This window comes from Gadus morhua, chromosome 14 (assembly GCF_902167405.1).
Source record: "Gadus morhua chromosome 14, gadMor3.0, whole genome shotgun sequence".
Lineage (NCBI taxonomy): Eukaryota > Metazoa > Chordata > Actinopteri > Gadiformes > Gadidae > Gadus > Gadus morhua.
The window spans coordinates 27019792-27041121 of record NC_044061.1 but is presented as its reverse complement, the minus strand read 5'-3'; the positions used below and the strand labels follow the sequence as shown (position 1 = coordinate 27041121).

General features: G+C 50.8%; 1 protein-coding gene across 2 annotated transcripts in view; it reads left to right on the top strand.

Annotated features, from left to right (window-relative positions):
- pde8a (phosphodiesterase 8A) overlaps nt 1-21330 on the top strand; it is a 34763-nt gene that overhangs the window by 8783 nt on the left and 4650 nt on the right. For both annotated transcript variants that reach the window (XM_030376057.1, XM_030376058.1), the window contains 17 exons: nt 5277-5333; nt 9582-9772; nt 10449-10505; nt 10669-10723; nt 11605-11693; nt 12323-12401; nt 12636-12776; nt 13847-13935; nt 14059-14110; nt 14194-14230; nt 14454-14531; nt 14748-14818; nt 16455-16619; nt 18101-18149; nt 18752-18884; nt 19102-19300; nt 20686-20903. In XM_030376057.1, coding sequence (XP_030231917.1) covers nt 5277-5333; nt 9582-9772; nt 10449-10505; nt 10669-10723; nt 11605-11693; nt 12323-12401; nt 12636-12776; nt 13847-13935; nt 14059-14110; nt 14194-14230; nt 14454-14531; nt 14748-14818; nt 16455-16619; nt 18101-18149; nt 18752-18884; nt 19102-19300; nt 20686-20903 — 1760 coding nt within the window. The remainder of the gene's footprint in view (nt 1-5276; nt 5334-9581; nt 9773-10448; nt 10506-10668; nt 10724-11604; nt 11694-12322; nt 12402-12635; nt 12777-13846; nt 13936-14058; nt 14111-14193; nt 14231-14453; nt 14532-14747; nt 14819-16454; nt 16620-18100; nt 18150-18751; nt 18885-19101; nt 19301-20685; nt 20904-21330) is intronic.

Below are 21330 nucleotides of genomic sequence, written 5' to 3'. Positions count from 1 at the left end.
CTCATCGGCCGGGGTTCATGAACACGGCTCTATGCTGGCGGGGGGTGCCTGGCACCGCGTGGCCACGCTGGTTAGCTGGTTAGGGCTGTCTGTCTGTCCGTTGGTCCGCTAGAGTCTAGAGGCAGTCGTACGGACGCATGCCTGCTCCACAATCCACTGAGGAACAATCAACCATCGATGACATCGATGGTGAGGATGGTTGAGTAGTAGTGAATCGTCTTTAGTGGTTCTGAAACTAAGCCTACCGTTGACTACTGATGAAAGTCTCCATACAGGAAATGACATAGTTTGTTGAGATTCTTTATTACTAGTAGGGATCAATCACTGGTGGTTCTACGTGATTTTAAAAACATGCAAAACATGTTTTTAATATATAATGTATGGTGAATCGATCACTAGTGGTTCTGAAAAGTATGTGATTTAAAAACGTTTAAGACATGTTTTTAAATAAAGTATAATCACTGGTGAATCCATCACGAGTGGTTCTGAATTGTTCTACCGTTGACTCCCGTTATTGGTAGAACCTTTCAGAACCACTAGGGATTCACCAGTAACAGCACGTGATTTAAAGAGCTTCACACAGCACATATTTCCCGCCTGCTGATCTGGGCGAGAAAAAGAGGGCAGGTCAGCGCTTGAATGTTCTGCCCGCCACCGTAACGCTATCGCTGTATTTTTAAACCTGTGGGACGTCACTTTAGAGGCGGTAGGGACGTAGTTTCAGGTCAAGAATTAGTTCACTCTCCTGTTACTTCTGCGTCATCAGCCTCCTGCGTGTGTGAGAGTGACCCCCGCAGAGAGGAGGAGGAGAGAGAGAGGAAGGGGGGGGGGGGGCTGGAGAAGAGGAGAGGAGGAGGTGACGCTGCTTATACCTGCTGCCAAGGGAGCACTTCAACTAGGAGGAGGAGCAGGAAGAAGAGCAAGAGCAGGAGGAAGATCAGCAGCAGGTTCAGAAGAAGGAGGAGGAAGATGGTGGTGTTTGCCTGGAGAGTTTGGGGTCTTTCTTCTTGAGCGCGTTATCAGCAGGAATGTCCAGACGGGCTGAAGGAGAGTTGAGAAGAAGTCAAGAACGAGAACGCCATAGAAGTCCCAAGAAAAGTAGGAGATATAGAGTAACATAAAGGGAGATGGAAGAGAATGGGGGGGGGGGGGGGGGGGGGGGGGGGGGAGAAACAGGAAGAGAGGAGCGGAGGAGCGCGGCGAGGATGTTCTGGGACACAGCGCTCTACGTTGGCCTAGTTTTAGTTTCAGCCGTGCCAGTGAGTCACCGCCCGGCTTCTGCTGGGCTGACTGCTGGCTGGATGGAGAAGGCATACACACACACACACACACACACACACACACACACACACACACACACACACACACACACACACACACACACACACACACACACACAGTGTAATCACATTAGCATGCTTGGCGGGTACCTCCGCAGCCGGAGCGATGGGGGTTGGTCGTCGTGGTGATGACGTTGACGATGATACACATTCTGTTTTTTTCACTGTTCTCTCCGACTGCGGTACCAAGGGCGACCAGGGGACCTTGGGAGTGTGGCGTTGTGATAGGGCGGGTGGGCGGGCCCGCCGGTCAAAGGTCATTGATTGGTTGTGATGTCACCCTTGGTGGAGTCAGCCCCGCTGTCATCGATCAGTGGGCCGGCTGTAAGGGCAGAGAGGGGTGAGGTTCCAAACATCAATGTGGATTATGCTCTTTGAGCTAGCGCTGTGCCCGCCGCAGAACTAGCGACGCCGTGCTAGCGCCGCTGGTCTGACCTGTGCAGTTAAGCATTTAGCAGCGTAGCCTTGCGGCGCGTGTGCTGGACCGGCTGGCTGACCGCCTGGTACACGGTGTGCAGGCCCACACCTGGAGTCGCTCCGTGTAATCAGTCCTCCTAATGAGGAACATTGAATCATGGCCGCATATTTAGATCTCGGAATGGGACGCGTCCAAACCGCTGGCTGGAACGGGCACTTTGTCCTCATTCACACACGCGCGCACACATACACACGCGCACACAGACACGCACATAGACAGACGGACACAGTCAGTCACAAACAATCCGTCACACACAGTCACAGACACACCTCACTCACTCACTCACTCACTCACTCACTCACTCACTCACTCACTCACTCACTCAGTCACACACAAAGCTTTTATCGTCCCTGACGGTGACGTGTGTGTGCGTGTGTCTGTGAGAGAGAGTGAAGGAGGCGGTGCAGGCTTTCCCTCGAAGCACGGTGGGGTCAGACATCCCAAGATTCCCTGCATCCTGGTCCCAGCCCGGGCAGGAGGAAGCTGTTTACTCTCTATCTCTCACTGCTGACGTCTGCACACCCAACAATGTCATCCAATTTCCTGTTTTTCACTTCAGTGGAAAGCCACTCTCTGTGTGTGTGTGTGTGTGTGTGTGTGTGTGTGTGTGTGTGTGTGTGTGTGTGTGTACACCGTGGTTGTGTGCGTGTCTGAGAGCAGGGAAGACTTATAGGGAGGGACGTGTGTGTTTGTATATGAGAGGGGGACGGGGAGAGGTAGATCCATAGGCCTGGATGAGCGGGCAGCAGGAAACAGGGTGAGCGTCGCTCCGCTGTGTAAATACATGAGGTGGAAGGGAGGCTTCACACTGCACACGTTGAGCTGGGAGCCTCCAGCAGGGCTCTAACCCACATCCTAGCGCCCCATTCTAGCTCCACATGCTAACCCCACCATGCTAACCCCACCATGCTAGCTCCACATGCTAGCTCCACATGCTAGTGCCCCATGCAAGCCCCACATGCTACCTCCTCATGCTAACTCTCCATGTTAGCTCCACATGCTAGATCCCCATGCTAACCCTTCATGTTCATGTTTTTGGGTTCATCCACTCTGTGCACCAGCGTTGTGATCCGCTGCCGTGCGTGTCGGCGCTGGAAGGGTAACTTCCTGACAGGAAATGATGCGATTGCCTCGGTAGACGTTCCTTCCGTTGAAGGTTACTATGGTGATGGGGTTCTCGCGCGGGAGGGACAACAAGGGAAGCGTCCGTTTGCGGAGGATGAGACGGAGAAGACGCCGTGACCCTGATCACAGACCGTCTCAGCCTGCAGGGGTTTTGGAGATGGGAGGACATTAAACAAAACGTACAGACGCCAGCGATCATATCTGAACCAGAGCACCAGGGAGTCTCTGGAGGCTGGGTGGTTCTTAGCGGTTCTTTAAACTTTGACCCGTTAACACTGGCCAGCGATGAACTGGTTGCAGTACGAAATCCTGTCCAACCAGTCTGAAGTACTACAATAACCAGAATCCACTTGGTGACAGATTGGGTCGTGTGTGTGTGTGTGTGTGTGTGTGTGTGTGTGTGTGTGTGTGTGTGTGTGTGTGTGTGTGTGTGTGTGTGTGTGTGTGTGTTGGGTAAGAGGGAATGGCAGTACTCTGAACTGTTACGTACGTAACTATGGTTGGAGGGAGGACAGTTAAACACACGTACATGCACACACACAGGACTTTGACATAGACACACACACATGACTTTTACACACGCACAACTTTTACATGGACACACACACAATGTCCATACGGCCTGGTCTGCATACACACTCACTTCCTCCATTCTGTTTGCCCCTGGCTGGCTGCCAGCATAATGTTTGCGGGATGCAAATGCCTGGTGATTCATTTGTGGGTATGTGTGTATGAGAGAGTAAGATACTGTGTGTGTATGTGTGTTCCACTTTGTGTGTCTTCCGTAGTTTGTACAAAATGTCCAGGTTGTATGACATTATTACATGCTAGCTGTGTGTGTGTGTGTGTGTGTGTGTGTGTGTGTGTGTGTGTGTGTGTGTGTGTGTGTGTGTGTGTGTGTGTGTGTGTGTGTGTGTGTGTGTGTGTGTGTGTGTCCGGTGTGTATGCACACACTACATCACTTTACAAGGTGAGCCCGGTTTTGTGTCGAACCAGCCGGCCTTTGCCTGGCGGCTGCTCTTCCCGTTCCCCCGGACCGGTGCGGAGCGTCGCTTGTGTCGGTGTCACATAGAGCTCCTCCCAGTCCAGACAGAGCGACACATTCTGCTGCTCGGGGCTCCGGGGCCCCGCAGCCAACCCCCACGTCACTGACCCCCGCTGCTGCTGCTGCTAGCGCTCTCAGTAGGAAACATTGTGTGCGAGTGTGTGTGTGTGTGTGTGTGTGTGTGTGTGTGAGAACTTTTCCTTCTCCCGGTAATTTCTGAAGGAATGTCGTAGGAATGCCTGGTTGGGTCTTCCACTGGCAGACTTGTCTGTTCCGAACGCTCTCAGAAGTCCGACTGGCCGCTGGAGCCGCGAGATAAAACTGGGAAATTCCCGGGAACGTTAAACGCAGCGGTCCCTCGCGGCCGGCCGGTGCTCCCAGAATAACGAGGACGATTGGGCTGCACTTTTACACACACACACACACACACACACACACACACACACACACACACACACACACACACACACACACACACACACACGCCGCCCACAAACCCACACGGCCGGGTCAAATGCTTCACATACGTCTCCGCGCTGCGGCACACATGAGCTTATCATGGGACCCCAGCCTGGGACGCTGTGGAATATCGGATTACCACGCTGCCTGAAAAAAAGAGCCATCTTGATGTCACCCACTTTGTTTGCAGATGCGGGGCGAGCGGGCCCAGTGTCCCGCTGACGTCAATGGGCGCGCTGCCGGCCCGCTCCGGACTGGCCTCTTTGTGCTTTTTGTGTTCCTTTCAAAAGGCTCACAACTTGGAGGGAGAAGAGATTTTTAAGTGTGTGTGTGTGTGTGTGTGTGTGTGTGTGTGTGTGTGTGTGTGTGTGTGTGTGTGTGTGTGTGTGTGTGTGTGTGTGTGTGTGTGTGTGTGTGTGTGTGTGTGTGTGTTGTTTATGGAGAACAGGGAATTCTGCCGGGATGGTATTCCGCGGGGGGCTGGGTTGCTTTGGTTACTAACCCCTGCACTGAGGAGCGCCTTACAGGAAGGAAGCGGAGATGTTTGAGGACCGAAGAGGGAACGCTCGTTTAGGGGAAACCTACTGAGGGGAGAGATGAATCCATTCCCAATCTGGGATACGTGTTGTTCTCCCAAATGTTAAAGTATATTTTGTTAGAAGTCTAGCTCTTATTACAGATTGTGGTGTGTCAACAGAAGAGGAACATGATTTTGTGTTTGAATATTGTACTAAAAGTCAAAAAGTGTATATTTTCCTATATTCTAACGGTTTGAATGCCTGCGTGATTATATCTGCTCTGTGCTGAGTTTTCTCATCTTCTGTTTCAGCCCACATTAACAGAGGTGCCATTTGGACCAATGAAGTTATTTAAAGACCAGCTTCAGGTGAAGTACAACATTTCTAAATGTCTCCACCATGGCTCTGGTGACTGTATAGATTAGTGTCTTGTTTAACCGATGAGTGCCTCGGTTGAATGTCTCTGGAGCATTAAGAAGACATTAAGCAGCTCCCTGGGCTAATGTTCTCCAGTCGTTGGGTGGTTTCTCCTTGTGATGCTCCACTAAGTGTTTCTCAGTACAAACATTGTATTGAGAACTTCAGACTCATCCTGACGGCAGCAGTGATGACGCAGCTTGCCCAAGATTTATGAAAACAAGCCTGGAACGCCGAAGAAAAGTGGAACGATTCCATAAAGGGACACGTCGTCTCATGTACCCTAAGGGTCGTCAAGGCAGTGGGACCATGAGAAGCAACATACCATAATGAACAATGCGTGTCATGGAGGAGCTGCACAGAAGAGCCATAGAGGGGTTCTGTGGGGCTGGGAGTGCGTTGTCTCTCAGCGGTTCATGATGCACTATTGTACCGGGAGGCTGACCCCCAGTGATGTGATGAAGAAGCCCCTTCCTCCTCCTCTGTGTGATTGCTGAGGCAGGACTCCTAGCAGGAACGTGAAGTTCAGCCCGCCAGAGGTTGAAGATCCTCATTCTTTGCTGCTGCTGGTGTGTGTGTGTGTGTGTGTGTGTGTGTGTGTGTGTGTGTGTGTGTGTGTGTGTGTGTGTGTGTGTGTGTGTGTGTGTGTGTGTGTGTGTGTGTGTGTGTGTGTGTGTGTGTGTGTGTGTGTGTGTGTGTGTTCGCTCCACTGTAGGAAAACCAAGAAGAGAGATATCCCCTTCCTGTTGTTGTCACTCAGCTGATCCTGTCAGCCTCCTCCTCCCAGCTCACAGGATCTGGCTCGGCCTTCTGGATCTAACAATGATGTTTTCAAGGCTGGCCCGCCAAACCTGGCCAAGATTGTTGCCCTGGTTACCCCCTGAGGATCTCTCTATTTCTTTCTGTCTCTTTTTCCCTCTCTTTCTCTGTCTGTGTGCGTTTCTTTCGCTGTGTGTGTGTGTGTGTGTGTGTGTGTGTGTGTGTGTGTGTGTGTGTGTGTGTGGCTCTCGCTCTGTATCTGTGTGTCTCTCTGTCTATCTGTGTGTGTTTCTGTCTATGTGTGTGTGTGTGTGTGTCTCTCTTTCTTTCTTTCCTTCTTTTTTTCTTCTTTCTTTCTTCCTTTTATATGTTCCTCTGCCACACTGCGTGTTTCATGTAAACTCAGAAAGTAAAGCCTGAGATGGACTCCGGGCTCCCACGGGTTGGGGTTTGGTGTGGTTACCTGGAACGGGACCTCCAGTAGCTATCTCACCTTAAGGAACAGGTAGCCTACCTGAGACAAGTTATGGTCCCGCGGTCAGTGGTCCGACTGTATCCTCACAACGTTTCCACCGTCACAGTGCGGTCCCTCAGCTCTTTGAAACTCGCCCCAACTCACGCCTCACTCGTACACTGATGGTTGACTTGGTGAACCGGCCCAGTGGAGCCCTACACATACCAGCACTTTGACGCCACACTGAGGGCTGGCGGCCGGGGGCTGGTGGTCGTCTTCAGGGGCCCTGGTGTTGAACAGCCAGTAAGGAGGATCCCTCTTCCTAGCGATGAGGACATAGGGAGAGCAGAGTGCAAGAACCAAATTCAAGGAACCCAATTCCAAATGAAGGCAAAGTAATGCCAGTTAAACGTCAACAAAGAAGTGAATGAGTTTGATTGGCTGACCACTCATCCCACCAGATTCCCCAGTGAGCCACTATGACCTGGTGGCTCTCCAAACCACTTCTCCACGTGAACACCGACTCGTCTCCATTCCAACACTGAATCAAAAGTCATGGTGCCCTGAATACCGTGCGTGTCAGAGGCCAACCCCGGCTTGGTTGAACAGAGCTGCTAGTCTCTGTGGCCCAGCAGAATGTACAGGTGCGCCACCAGACTGGGACTGCGGAACAAACTTCCCCTTTTGTACGTCGGTGGCGCTGCCTGCCAACAGCCGGGATGACGTCCGTGGCCGGTGACTCATGAGTCCTCTCTTAGTGGGGCAGCTCGCTGGGGCCCCGCCGGCATTCTGCTCTGGTGTTTACGCAAGTACGGCAAGAGTATCGCATGAAGGTATGCTGGCACAGGGAGAGAGGGAGGGGGAGAGAGAGAGAGGGAGGGAGGGGGGGAGAGAGGGAAGGGGAGAGGTTAGAGAGGGAGGGAGAGGGAGAGAGGAAGGGGGAGAGGATAGAGAGGGAGGGGGAGAGGATAGAGAGGGAGGGAGGGAGGGGGAGAGAGAGAGAGAGGGAGGGAGGGAGGGGCAGAGAGGGAGAGAGGGAAGGGGAGAGGTTAGAGAGGGCGGGAGGGGGAGTGGGGAGGGGAGAGTTTAGGGAGGGGGGGAGGGAGGGAGGGAGGGAGGGAGAGGGCTCTGGAAGGTGGGTCTCTGGGTTCCTCTGCACATCTCCACCAATGGGGACGGAGTTCACACCATTGGACGGTACGAAGCAGCCGTGCTCTGAGATAAAAGCCCGGCCTGACGGTCGAGCCCAGACCTCACAGCCTGACTGAAGGTTCTGAGGCCTGATGAGTAGAACCCAGACCTCACAGCCTTAATGAAAGCTTTGATGGTGGAAGATAATGATAAAACGCAGGTGTATCAATCAATTCACTCTAGACCTTTTAAAGTATATTTAACTTGTAAAACTACCTCACCATACTTACGGCACGTGTTAGCACTGTTCTTTCAAATTATAATCTTATAAATCAAATCCAGCATCTGTTGATTTGATTGACCTCTTTCTGAAACAAAACAGACCAAACTGATGTCACCGTTGGCTCCTCCCACATTCATTTCCCCAGTGTGTGATTGGCCGGTGATCCCATGACTTTATTCCAGGTGTAGCTCTACAATTCCAGCACTTGGAATAAAACCAAACCACCCAAGCGGTGCTGTTGTAACCACTGTTCTCGAGGGCTCTGGAACCAGTCCGGAGACGGGTCTGAACCCAGTCTGAACCCAGTCCGGAGAGGGGTCTGAACCCAGTCTGAACCCAGTCTGGAGAGGGGTCTGAACCCAGTCTGAACCTAGTCTGAACTCAGTCCGGAGAGGGGTCTGACCCCAGTCTGAACCCAGTCCGGAGAGGGGTCTGAACCCAGTCTGAACCCAGTCCGGAGAGGGTTCTGAACCCAGTCCGGAGAGGGGTCTGAACCCAGTCTGAACCCAGTCCGGAGAGGGGTCTGAACCCAGTCTGAACCCAGTCTGAACCCAGTCCGGAGAGGGGTCTGAACCCAGTCCGGAGAGGGGTCTGAACCCAGTCTGAACCCAGTCAGGAGAGTGGTCTGAACCTAGTCTGAACTAGAGCTTAGATCGGGCCCAGAAAATCAAGCCCGACCCGGGCTTCTGTCCGAGCCCAGCCCGACCGACTCATTAACTGTAATTATGAGCCGATTTCAACCCGACATTTTTTTAATGCATATGTAACTTTGTACACATTTTTTACTAGGCCTACTCTGCTAAATATATATGTAAGGGATAATGTATAGAACGCCGGTCATTATCGGGAAAATAAGCCCCGACAGGGCGAACAGTACACCGACGCGCAGCGAAGGTGTCTTGCTTCGCCCTGAAGGGGCTTATTTTCAATAATGACCGGCGACGTTCTATTTTTCCCGCTTATTACACGGCTACTTGCCAAAACGAAAAAATAACTTCACATGGTGTGTCTTTTTACAATTTATCCGTTACCAGCATTCGTAGTGTTGATCAGCAGAGAAATAATTTGTCCGCAAAGACGGTGACGTCGCTTAGCAACGGAAGACGCTGGGGTTGACAAGTCACCGGACTACTACCCATGCAAGTGAACGGAGCGTTCCACGGCATTGAGAAGACCCGTGTAATAAAGGCCTATAATATTTCTGTTTATGGCATCGATTTCTCAAAAAGTCGTCGATCAAAGGCCCGGCCCGACCCGGCCCGAGGATAGTGGTGGGAAATATCGGCCCGCGGGTCGGGTCGGGTTCGGGCTCGGGCAGAGAATCTAAACTCTAGTCTGAACCCAGTGCGGAGAGGGGTCTGAACCCAGTCTGGAGAGGGGTCTGAACCCAGTCCTGCCTCGACTCCTGTAGATTGTGGTGTCACGTCAACTGTATTGTGACTGGTTGTGATGTGTAAGGTCTAGAGTTATGCAGATGACATACTACTGGTTGGTTGTGATGTTATAGGTTATTTGATGGTTGCTCCTGGTAGTCCCAGGTGTTGTCTGACCCCGGGGTCTCCCTGTCTTCAGGTACTGTTAGTATTTGCCAAAGAGGACAGCCAGAGCAATGGGTTCTGCTCTGCGTGTGAGAAGGCGGGCTTCAGGTGCAGCGTTGTGCGGAGCGCCGAGTCGGCCGCCGAGAGCTTCCAGGAGAAGCACCACGACCTCGTCATCATGGACCACCGACATTCCAGACACTTCGACGCTGAAGCGCTTTGCCGGTAAGTGTAATTAACATAATGATGAATGAGCGGGCGGGGGGGGGGGGGGGGGGGGGGGGAAATGTGTGTGTGTGTGTGTGTGTGTGTGTGTGTGGACTCCCAGGTGGGTGGGGGGGGTTTCGGGGGAACCCAAAGGCGTGTTTTGGCCCCCAGGGCTGTTCACATGCTGGGTCACGATGGGGGCCCCCGCTGCTAAGTAACAAGTGGCTCCTAGATCCAATACCTCTCGCTCTCTCTATCCCTATCTTTAGCTCCGGCCTGAAACCAAAAGCACGCTCACAAACCTTCCTTTACCCTCGTCCCGCCGCGTACGCTCACCCTATTCATCTCCAGCCAAGTCCATAGGTTCAGCCCACGCCCGCGGCCCCCTCCCTCCACCTCCTGCTCCTCCCCCCTCACTGATGGAGAACTAAAGGCTCTTTATTTCCACTGACTTGTGGAGCCCACAGGCCGATGAGTGCTACTGTACACTGCATTCTTTCAGGGCCCCTGAGGGCCGACCCAAGCATAAGCACGGGGGCCCGCCAGCCTGGGGGCCACCGGTCTGGGGGCCTTCTGCTGTGACATATTGAACACGAGATTGATTTGATGCCACTTCTGTTTTGATTTTATTTTTTTATTTTTCCTCTAACCCCATTGGCTGCCCCAACTGGGACCCTCTGTGTTTCTCTTGCAGGTCCATTAGAGCGATCCCCTCCTCAGAAAACACTGTGATAGTTGCCGTGGTGAAAAGGTAAGAGCCTAAATAAATGAATCCATGAATCAGTAGGGTTATAGTCTGCCTAACTGTGTGTGTTGGTCAGTGTGGGATGAATCAGACCAGTGGGCCAGGGTTGGAGAGGACTGTAGCATCCCTTTAGCTTAGCATTGTGCTAACACATGTTCTCCTGTTGAAGGCCGGACAGAGAGGAGGCCTCTGTGATGCCCCTGATCAATGCTGGTTTTAATAGGGTGAGTTGAAGTTAGTGTCCCTGTGTGTTTTTGGGGGACTGGGCTAAGACGGTAAATGTCAAAGTGTACATAAATAAAGTATAGTTAAATTAAAAAAAATCATGTGATATGAATTTATGTGTCTGTGTGAGTGTGTATGTCAACACTTGTATTCATTCATACCCTCCTGGCTGTATGGGTTGTCTTTGTATCGCTGCTCCTCCATCTCCAAGTGTCTGGATGAGATGTGAGTTCAGACCTGTAGCTCAACACAGAGATGCTCTCTAGCAACACAGCCTAGTGGTCGTGGCGGGAACTGCAGGCAATAATTTCCCTGGACCATAAACAAAACAGCAAAGCAGCAAATATATAGTCAAAGTTACAATGATGCATGATAAAAAAAAGTATCAGTAAGGTGCAGTCACCATATGTATAGGCAGAATTGTACTAACAGGTCACAGTAGATATCATTAATACAGATACAACTCGTCAACTACCGTAGTTAACAGTAGGGTGGAGTTCCTAAATCCAAACTGCCACAAGTAACTGTTCTTTAGCGCCAACGGAAGAGTTGAAAGGTCAGACACTGATACAAATACACAATGTCCATAAAATATTAAAATATCACCGGAACAGTACGGAACACAGAGACGTTTGAGAGCAGCATAATTCATCATCTGAATTTAAATGCTCAGGGATTAGGTTTCTTATATCTGACAAAGTCCTTGTTATTGCACATCACACTCTGTGACGGACAGTAACATGAATCCACTTAGAAATAGTGATCCACCCAGTGAGGGGACGATGTAACGAAGGGAGCAGAAACACACGGCCTGATCTTGGGCCTGTGGCCTTTGACCGCCCCTCTGATTCCCTCTGCTTTATTGACCTCTGACCCCCAGAGATACGTAGAGAATGCCAACGCGATGGCGTGCTACAACGAGCTGCTGCAGCTGGAGCACGGGGAGCTGCGGGCGCAGTTTAAACTGAGGTGAGGGCAGCGATTGGTCGATTCATCGATGAATCGACCAATCGGTGAAGCCTGAGTGAAAATACGTCAGTTTGCTGGTTAATGCTTCAGAAATGCAAGTTTGATTCATGGCTCGTTAAATTGTACCGGTATCGGTGTTGGTCGTCAGATAAAGCGATCAGCTTAAGGATGTCACTTTGGTAACTTCTGATGGATATTTGGTGTTATTTATATTAAATAATCATTAAATATAAATTGCGATTTTCAAGTCAATCTGCACCAGAACGCTAACCACACACTAGACATTTATGACATTTTAGAGACGAAGTGAATAATAAATTAATCAGAAATATGATCTTTTGATGAGTTTAATTAATGTTAATGACTCTGGATGTGGACAATGATGGAGCTGCGAGTTAGCAAGTCTTTCCCAGCAGCTGTGAAAGTGTCCTACCACTGTTTGTAATCAGCTGTCGTTCTTGGAACCGTTTCCACCATACACGATCAGGCATTAACATCAACCAATGATGGATGAAAAGTGTCTGCTGCGTTCCAATAATCCTCGATGGACTGAAGGTTCCTCTCGTGTGTCGTGGTGACCTGTGAACTGGGATCGACTCGATGTGTTTGTCTCCTCCTTCCTGGGGCAGGGCTGGGAACGCTATTTTCACAGCGCTGGAACAAAGCCAAGAGGCCATAGAGATCACGTCTGAAGATCAGGTCATTCAGGTAAATCTGGATCACACGCTTCCAATTGTGATGTTGTCTCTCTTTCTCTGTCTCGTTCTCTGTCTCTGTCTCTGTCTCTGTCTCTCTCTCTGTCTCTGTGTGTCTCTCTCTCTCTCTGTGTCTCTGTCTCTCTCTCTGTGTCTCTGTCTCTCTCTCTGTGTCTCTCTCATGTGTTTTGCTGTTGGCGAACATTCGTAATGAAGTCCATAATTATCTGTGTGTGTCTGCCTGCAGTATGTGAACCCTGCTTATGAGTCAATCATGGGCTACCAACAAGGGGAGTTAATAGGGAAGGAAATTATCGAAGTGCCTAAAAGTGAGAAGAATAAACCGGATCTCCTTGAAACAATAAACTCCTGCATACGAAAAGGAAAGGTAGGTTTTGTCCATCACTCACACACACACACACACACACACACACACACACACACACACACACACACACACACACACACACACACACACACACACACACACACACACACACACCCATTTCCACCACAGTCACTAAAGTTTTCTGCCGAAGTTTAGTCAACAGGCCATGCCCCCCCCCTTTCACCCTCAGAGTGAGAGTGTGTGCGCAGCAAAGAGTGTGAGAGTGTGTTTGTGCACAGCGTAGCGGCTCTTAAATCACGGAATGCTAAACAGGAGTGAGCGGCCGTGTGGAGGAGGAGTGACGTTCACACTCTGCACCCTCGGTCAGCTTCATGTGCGTACGGGCGCTGGGTGGGGGGGGTGGGGGGAGAAGGTCACACCCCAGGCAGACGACCAGCGGGGCGGGGCTTTTAAAGGCGGCGCCGCAGGACTGGTGGGGGGGGGGGGGGGGGGGGGGGGGGAGAGACATGAAACGGCTGCGCCGGGACCCAGCAGGGTAACCCCCCCCCCACCCGCAAACCCCACACTCATTTCACCACCCTTCACCGCAACACAAAATCCACCACTAAACACATATTTCACCACAACACACACATTTAGTATATTTTATTCAATTTGAACCAACACATGCAGAAGGGTTATTGTTTACTTGTTGTTGTTGATGTAGTTGATTTATATTTTAACTCCCCGTCCCTCAGCCTACAATATGAGTTATTATAAAGTAATAACATATATGTACACATGTTTATATAAGTACTTATGTTACTGGCTCATTAACAATTGCATGCATATTTATGTTCACATACGAATATGTGTATGCTTGTGAATAAACATAGATTTATTGTAGTAGTAGGTGATCACTTATATATGTCCTATGTTCCATGTTATTACGAACAATGGATGTTTGTTTCCAAATGTAAACTGCGTAGCACTCTGACCCACACTTACTGACTTATATATTTATATATATATATATGATGTCTTTATGTTAGCCTTGTCGAACACCTGAGGCCCACTTTATGTTTATGTCTGCCAACTAATTGTGTGTGTGTGTGTTATTGCCGTGTCAGGAGTGGCAGGGGATTTATTACGCCAAAAAGAGGAACGGAGACAGCATACAACAAAATGTGAAGATCACACCTGTGATTGGACAGGGAGGGTGAGTCCGGCCCTCAGGTGGCCCCCTGCTGGTCACACAATGCATCATTGCGTCCACATCGCTCACCTGAGATCCACCTGTTTCCACTCTGCTCTGCTGATTACCCTCTGCTGTCTTCCACAGAAAAATCAGACACTATGTGTCTATCAACAGGCCTTTAAATGATAATAATAAGGTGGGTCTTGTGTTCAATGTGATCCATCTGGTCTCTCATTGGTCGATTGGTTCCAAACGGCTCACCTGTGGTTTTGTGTGCAGAATGATAAACCTGGAGTCCAGGCCGAGTCCCAGACTGGTGAGGGCTTCTTCTGATCGTGTGTGTGTGTGTGTGTGTGTGTGTGTAAGGTAGGGGGTAATGTGCTTGTTACCAAGGTTACGCTGACCTGTGGGCAAAGGGCAGTGTTTGTATCTGCTAATGCTAATGTGACATGTACCTCTATCTCCGTCTGTCTCTCTCCCCTCGCTCTCGCACTCTCTCTCTGTCTCTGTCTCCCTCTCTCTCCCCCCCCTCCCCCCAGACATCCAGTCCAGTAAGCACAAGGACCGCAGGAAAGGCTCTCTGGACGTCCGTTCCACCACGTCCCGAGGCAGTGACGGTGAGGGGGAGGACGGGGGGGGGGCGAGAGAGACACAACAACAGTGGAAACCCGGGTGTCTCTGGCTGCCTCGTTAGCCCTCTGCGAACCTGTCCTGGCCAATTAAGTGTTGATTGGACACGTAGACACAAACAGGAAGTGACGGGGGTGGGGGGGCTGATCACCGTCTCCGGAGTCCATTTTGATTTGTTGTTCTTGGTTTGTTTTTGTCGACAGGGAGCTCCCAGCGACGCCACTCGTCCATGGCTCGCATCCACTCCATGACCATCGAGGCCCCCATCACCAAGGTAGGCCCCATCCCCTCTCCTCTGCCCTCCTCCCTTCTCCTCCCTTCTCCTCCCTCCTACTCTGCTCCCCTACCTCCCCCTTCCTTCTCTCCTTCCTCTCCTCTCCTATCCTCCCTGCTCCTCCACTCTCCTCCCCTCTCCTCTCCCCTCCTCTCCTCTCCCCTCCTCCCCTCTCCCCTCCTCTCCTCTCCTCTCTCCTCTCCTCTCCTCTCCTCTCTCCTCTCCCCTCCTCTCCCCTCCCTCTCCTCTCCTCTCCTCTCCTCTCCTCTCCTCTCCTCTCCTCTCCTCTCCTCCCCTCTCCCCTCCTCTCCTCTCCTTTCCCCTCCTCCCCTCTCTCCTCCTCCCTCTCCCCTCCCCTCCCCTCTCCTCCTCTCCCTCCTCTCCCATGACTCCCGCCCTTGGCTCCATCATACGCCTGGTTTGCGTTTATCTTTCTGTCTCATGACTCGGGTCTGGAGGGGGGAGGGGGGTGTGGGTTGGGGGGTCAGGACTGTTGGGCAGGCCCACGGTGAGGCTGGGAATAGCCCCCCTCCGAGGAGGATGAGGGGCCCGTGACTCTCTGCAGATCTTCATCGCTCCCTGACCCCCTGGCAACTAAACACAGTACCTAGCATGGTGTAGCATCTTCTCCTAGCTATCTTTTGCTGTGTACGGGGAATGGGTTAGCCTAGTGCAGGGGTCGGCAACCCTAGGCACACGTGCCAGCATTGGCACTGGGCAGCATAATCATTGGCCCACTTAAAAAAAATGTTTATATATATATATATATATATATATATATATATATATATATATATATATATTTTTTTTTTTTATTATTTTATTTTATCATCGTTATTAAAAAAATTCACAGCACAATGCGGCAGCATAATCATTACTTCCGATTTTTTTTTGCACTTAATTCTGTTTTGGGGATTTCCTCCCAGTGCAAATATGCTTCAATTAGTTACAGAAAGCAGCGTTCTGAAATGGGATCAATTAATAGTTTTTAAAGACTATTTTTATAGAAGAAAATATTTAAAATATTGTTGCAAGTGGCCTGTATGCATCGCCTTCACATGGTTTTGCAAAGCTGTACATGTCTTAAAGATATTGATGTGGATGGTTCCAACATTCTCATATATTCTCATTTTTTTACATTTCTCACATTGCAAATATGTTTTTGAATGAGTTTCTGAAAATGTTGTTTTAAGATGGGACATATGTAATTATAATTTGTAAGCCCATGTTGCAAAGATAACAACCAAAAAAACATTTAAATGTTGATGCATGATTGTGGACTATATGGAAATAGTACAATTCCAGGTCTTCTGGAAATGTTTTTAGTCGCTGTGTCATAACTCAGCTTAATTTTGAATATATTGTTGCTTAAGGCACACTCATTAACGAGAAAATGTCAAACTGGCCCTGCACGTTGAAAAGGTTGCTGACCCCTGACCTAGTGATTGTTAGTGCTTGGCACTTGGTTCTATCAACATCCTTACTGTACAGACAGATGTATTGTTGTTTCTCCTTCTTCTAACAAATGGACTTATTGTAAGTGGCTTTGGATAAAAGCGTCTGCTAAACGCTCTGAACGTGAATGTCAGTCATGTGAGTTGTCACAGTGCTAAGCCCCGCCCCCCCGGTGCCCCAGGTGATCAACATCATCAACGCGGCCCAGGAGAGCAGCCCCATGCCGGTGGCGGAGGCCCTGGACCGGGTGCTGGAGATCCTGAGGACCACCGAGCTGTACTCCCCCGCGCTAGGCACCAAGGACGAAGACCCCCACACCAACGACCTGGTGGGGGGGCTCATGACGGTGAGGCTCAGACACCGTCTGCTCAATTCCCCCCGCCCCAGCAGAAGGTTACTTCCTGGTTGTGGCGGAACAGCATCTCGATCACTAGTAGCTCTAGAGAGTCTTCGCTGACATGAAACCACACAAGGTGTGTGTGTGTGTTTATCATTTTTTCAAGAGTTTTCAGAGAGGGAGAGGTAGAGAGAGAGTGAAGTGGAGAAGGAGAGAGGGAGGGTGACGTGGAGAAGGAGAGAGGGAGGGTGACGTGGAGAAGGAGAGAGGGAGAGAGAGAGGGTGACGGAGAGAGAGAGAGGGTGACGTGGAGAAGGAGAGAGAGAGAGGTGACGTGGAGAAGGAGAGAGAGAGAGAGGTGACGTGGAGAAGGAGAGAGAGAGAGGGTGACGTGGAGAAGGAGAGAGAGAGAGAGGCGACGTGGAGAAGGAGAGAGAGTGCCAAGTTGGCAGTCTTGGCACTGTCCCTAGTGGAAGTATTAGATTGTCCTTTATGCTCCCGTAGGCTGGGAGGAAAGCTCCCCCCCCCACTCTATCGCTATCTCAAACACACTGACGCTCCTCCCCTCTGATCTCTGGGAGTGAAACATCCTGCTGCTCCCGGGAATACCACTGGAAAGACTGTAGGCCTACATGGGGACTAGTCCTACATGGGGACTACAGGCCTTAGTGGGGAGATGCGTGTATGTGTGTGTTCGTTCCTCAATGGGGAGGGGCCTTGTAAAGCTGGCCTTAACACCGCCTACTTGGACTAGGCCAGCACCCCCATTGGATGTTTCTCAGAGCAATGCGTGTGTCTGTATGTGTGTGCTTGTGTGTGTCAGTATGTGTGAGTGCTTGTGTGTCTGTCAGTATGCGTGTGTTTGTGAGTGTGAGTATGTGTGTATGTGTCAGTGTGTGTGTGTGTGTGTGTGTGTGTGTGTGCCCTGCCTTACGGTGGTCATAGTGTGTAGATGCGTAGTCTCACTCTGCACACCCCAGCGCGGGGGCCAGGGCCGGATTGTGACTGGGGGCGTGCGGTCTTGGCGTGAGTTCAGTGGAGCCCGCGGCCGTTGGAGAGGGAGCTGTCATCTTGTGGGTGGGGTGGGTGGGTTGGGCGGGGTGGGCTGAGGCCATAAATAGCCTGTGCGTACAGAAGCTACGCTGCCACAGACAATGCCCAGGTCAAAGAGGAGTCCCCCCCTCTTCCTCTCTCCCTTCTGAGGTAAACAGCACAGCCCGGACCCCGCACACTGGCACGCCGACGGCCAAACACACGCTGTTGTTTCCTCCTCTGCTTCGTAGAATAAAGCACATTTTGAAACTATAAGAGTCGTTTCACAGTCCGCTGTCGGGCGGCTGCATGCTGATGTGTTATCCTGCTGACAATTCATAAATGTGGCACGGCCATTTTTCTAAATGGCACATATGTCTCATTATCGAGGCGTGTGTGTGTGTGTGTGTGTGTGTGTGTCTGCTCCCTTAATCTGTGTTATTTGTTGTGCGCTGCAGGATGGATTACGGAGGCTGTCGGGGAACGAGTACATCTTCTCCACCAAGCGTAAGAACACACCCAACTTCCTGCACACCGCTATTTTGGGACTGTCCCGTTTACGTAACGTCCACAAGTAGTTTGTATCACCAAAAAATACAACACGCTTTATCCAGCTTTTACCTTTTTTTTTCTGGGTCGTGTTACATGAATCCAGGATGTGTTTGTGACCCTGAATCGACGGCACAAGGTGCCTGTCAGAGACCTATTTAGTAAAAGTCTCATTTGTATGTATTGACTTATCGTTTTGTATTCTATACATTACATGATTATTATATTATTATTAAGATTGGATATTAGCATGGACCCATAAGGCTTCCGTAGAGTCATGATATCAAAAGTAGTGACGTTATGCGCGGGAAAGACAGCTAGAAGCCTATGGAGGAACTCTGTTTTCTTATTTGGATTTCATTTGTTTTTCTTGTTCCCCTTTGACGAGTCAAAGGTCAAAGTAACTCAAGCGACGTTATTTTTAGAGTCAAGCTCATTGCTTCTATAGGCTTCCTAAGTGTTGTGAAAGAAAACGCAATAATGCCCCCAGGTCTCCACTGAGTCTGCTCCTAATGCCCCCCCCCCCCCCCCCCCCCCCCCCCCCAAAAAAAAAAAAACAGCCCCCCACGCACCCAGCCACCTGGCCACGCCCCTGACCCTCAACGACATCCCGCCCCGCATCGCCGTGACCATGGAGAACGAGGACTCCTGGGACTTCGACATCTTCAGCGTAGAGGCGGCCACTATGAAGAGGTAAGGTCCTGGGGTCTCATAGCTCGCGATAGAACTTGCGCCACTCTGCGGCCATTTTGATGACACCACCACACTTTTGCCACGGCTGCACTAACATGTTCTCTACTGATTTAGTTTGGTGGTTGAACTGACATGTTCTCTACTGATTTAGTTTGGTGGTTGAACTGACATGTTCTCCATTGATTCCTGTGTTCCTTGTGTGTGCCCTCCCCTGCAGGCCGCTCACCTTCCTGGGCATGCAGATCTTCTCGCGCTTCAGGGTGTGTGAGTTCCTGAACTGCCCGGAGGCGGTGCTGCGGTCCTGGCTTCAGGGGGTGGAGGCCAACTACCACTCCAGCAACTCCTACCACAACTCCACGCACGCCGCCGACGTCCTGCACGCCACCGCCTACTTCCTGTGCAAGGAGAGGGTCAAGGTAACCACGCCCCCCCGAGAAGCGCCGCAGACGAGTCGGGGGTGTGTGTGTGTGGGGGGGGGGGTGGTAATTTGAAAAAACTCCCCGTCTCACTTCCCGTATTTAACTTAATGCCAAACACCGTACTGATACTTGCTCTGAGTTTAAGGAGGGTAGGGTACCATCATTCAAATCTTTCTTGGGGTAAAACCGGACCATTAAACTTAAATGAATACAATTTTACAATAAGATCGCCTTCTTCTATTCATAAGATCACATCTAAAAATAGAATGAATAATTTTCTCAGGATAGTTTTTAATATCTTTAATTGTGGCTGGTTCCCTCCACTGATGAACTGGTTGTTTGTAAGTGTCTGAAACACGAGGCGGCAGCCCGGGGTCAGAATGTGTCAGGCGCTGGTAGACCGGTTAGGTGTGTGCGTGGGCTAAAGCTGATTACCAAATAATCTATTTCTGGCATCGGGGGAAGCGATCTTTCATTGGCTTAGTCAGCGGCCTGTGAGGTCAGAGAACCTATGCCCTCGGGCCGTGTTCTGGAAGATCAGAGGAGCAGTTACATAGCAAATATAAATAAAGAGTGCCATTGTGTTGTGTCCTACATTGAATAAACTACAGAACCAAACGGGCGCTTACACAAGCGATCAATGGCCTGTTGTTACGTCTCTGATTGTGTTAGGCCCACTTCACCCTATAGTCCCATGATATGTTGGTATAAATAGGCCTGGAACATCAAGCAGCACATGTTAACGTCAACACATGAATCCACACGGCCGACGCAGTATTAAAAGTAGAGCAGCTGATTAGTTTCCACTCTTATGCGTTACTGTGTAAATGGTTGTTTGAGACAACGACAACACGCAGAGTTTACAGACAACAATCCGCCTGCATCCACTCAAAACGATAAAGAGGGCTTTGCCCTGCACACCCTCCAGGATACTAACCCGGGCTTTAAGATCATTCTCCACCGAGCAGCATGCTTATGATAATCTCACTCCTAATCCCATTAGCAGGCCGGCCTGCAAGGCCTTCATAGGGGAGGGGGGGACAATCCATGAGGGAAAGGTCTGGTCTGGAAACAGTTCGGGGAATCTATCGGGTTATTTGTAGAAAACACAGGTGGAGTGACAATAGAAGAGACTCAAAGAACAGACTTGACTAAATCTTGCGTGGTGTTTATTTTTAGCCGTTCCTTTATGAAGTATTTGGCCTCTTCTGACACCCAAACAGCAGCGGTGAATTATAGAAACGTGACGAGGAAAACATTGTTTCCTCTCGAGTCTGTCGAGGGGCCGTCCTCGTATGAATACAGAACACTGATTGGCTGCTCTGTATTCCTGCCCAGGTCCTGTTTCTCCCCCCCTGACATGCTTATCCCTCCGTCCTCAGCAAAGCCTGGACCCCATCGACGAGGTGGCGGCACTGATCGCCGCCACGGTCCACGATGTGGACCACCCGGGCCGCACCAACAGCTTCCTGTGCAACGCAGGAAGTGAGCTTGCCATCCTGTACAACGACACGGCGGTGCTGGAGAGCCACCACGCCGCACTGGCCTTCCAGATCACCACCCGCGACGACAAGTGCAACATCTTCAAGAACATGGAGCGGTAGGCACCGCGCCGTCCCAGTTTACATGAACCTACCACTGTCCCAGCTAGCTGAGATGAACCCCCTGCTGTCCCAGCTGACAAGAACCCCCCCGCTGTCCCAGCTAGCTGACATGAACCCACCACTGTCCCAGCTAATATGAACCCACTGCTGTCCCAGCTAGCTGACTTGAACTCTGCGCTGTCCCAGCTGACATGAACCCACCACTGTCCCAGCTGACAAGAACCCCCCGCTGTCCCAGCTGACATGAACCCCCCGCTGTCCCAGCTGACATGAACCCCACGCTGTCCCAGCTAGCTGACATGAACCCACCGCTGTCCCAGCTAGCTGACATGAACCCACCGCTGTCCCAGCTGACATGAACCCACCGCTGTCCCAGCTGACATGAACCCCACACTGTCCCAGCTAGCTGACATGAACCCACCG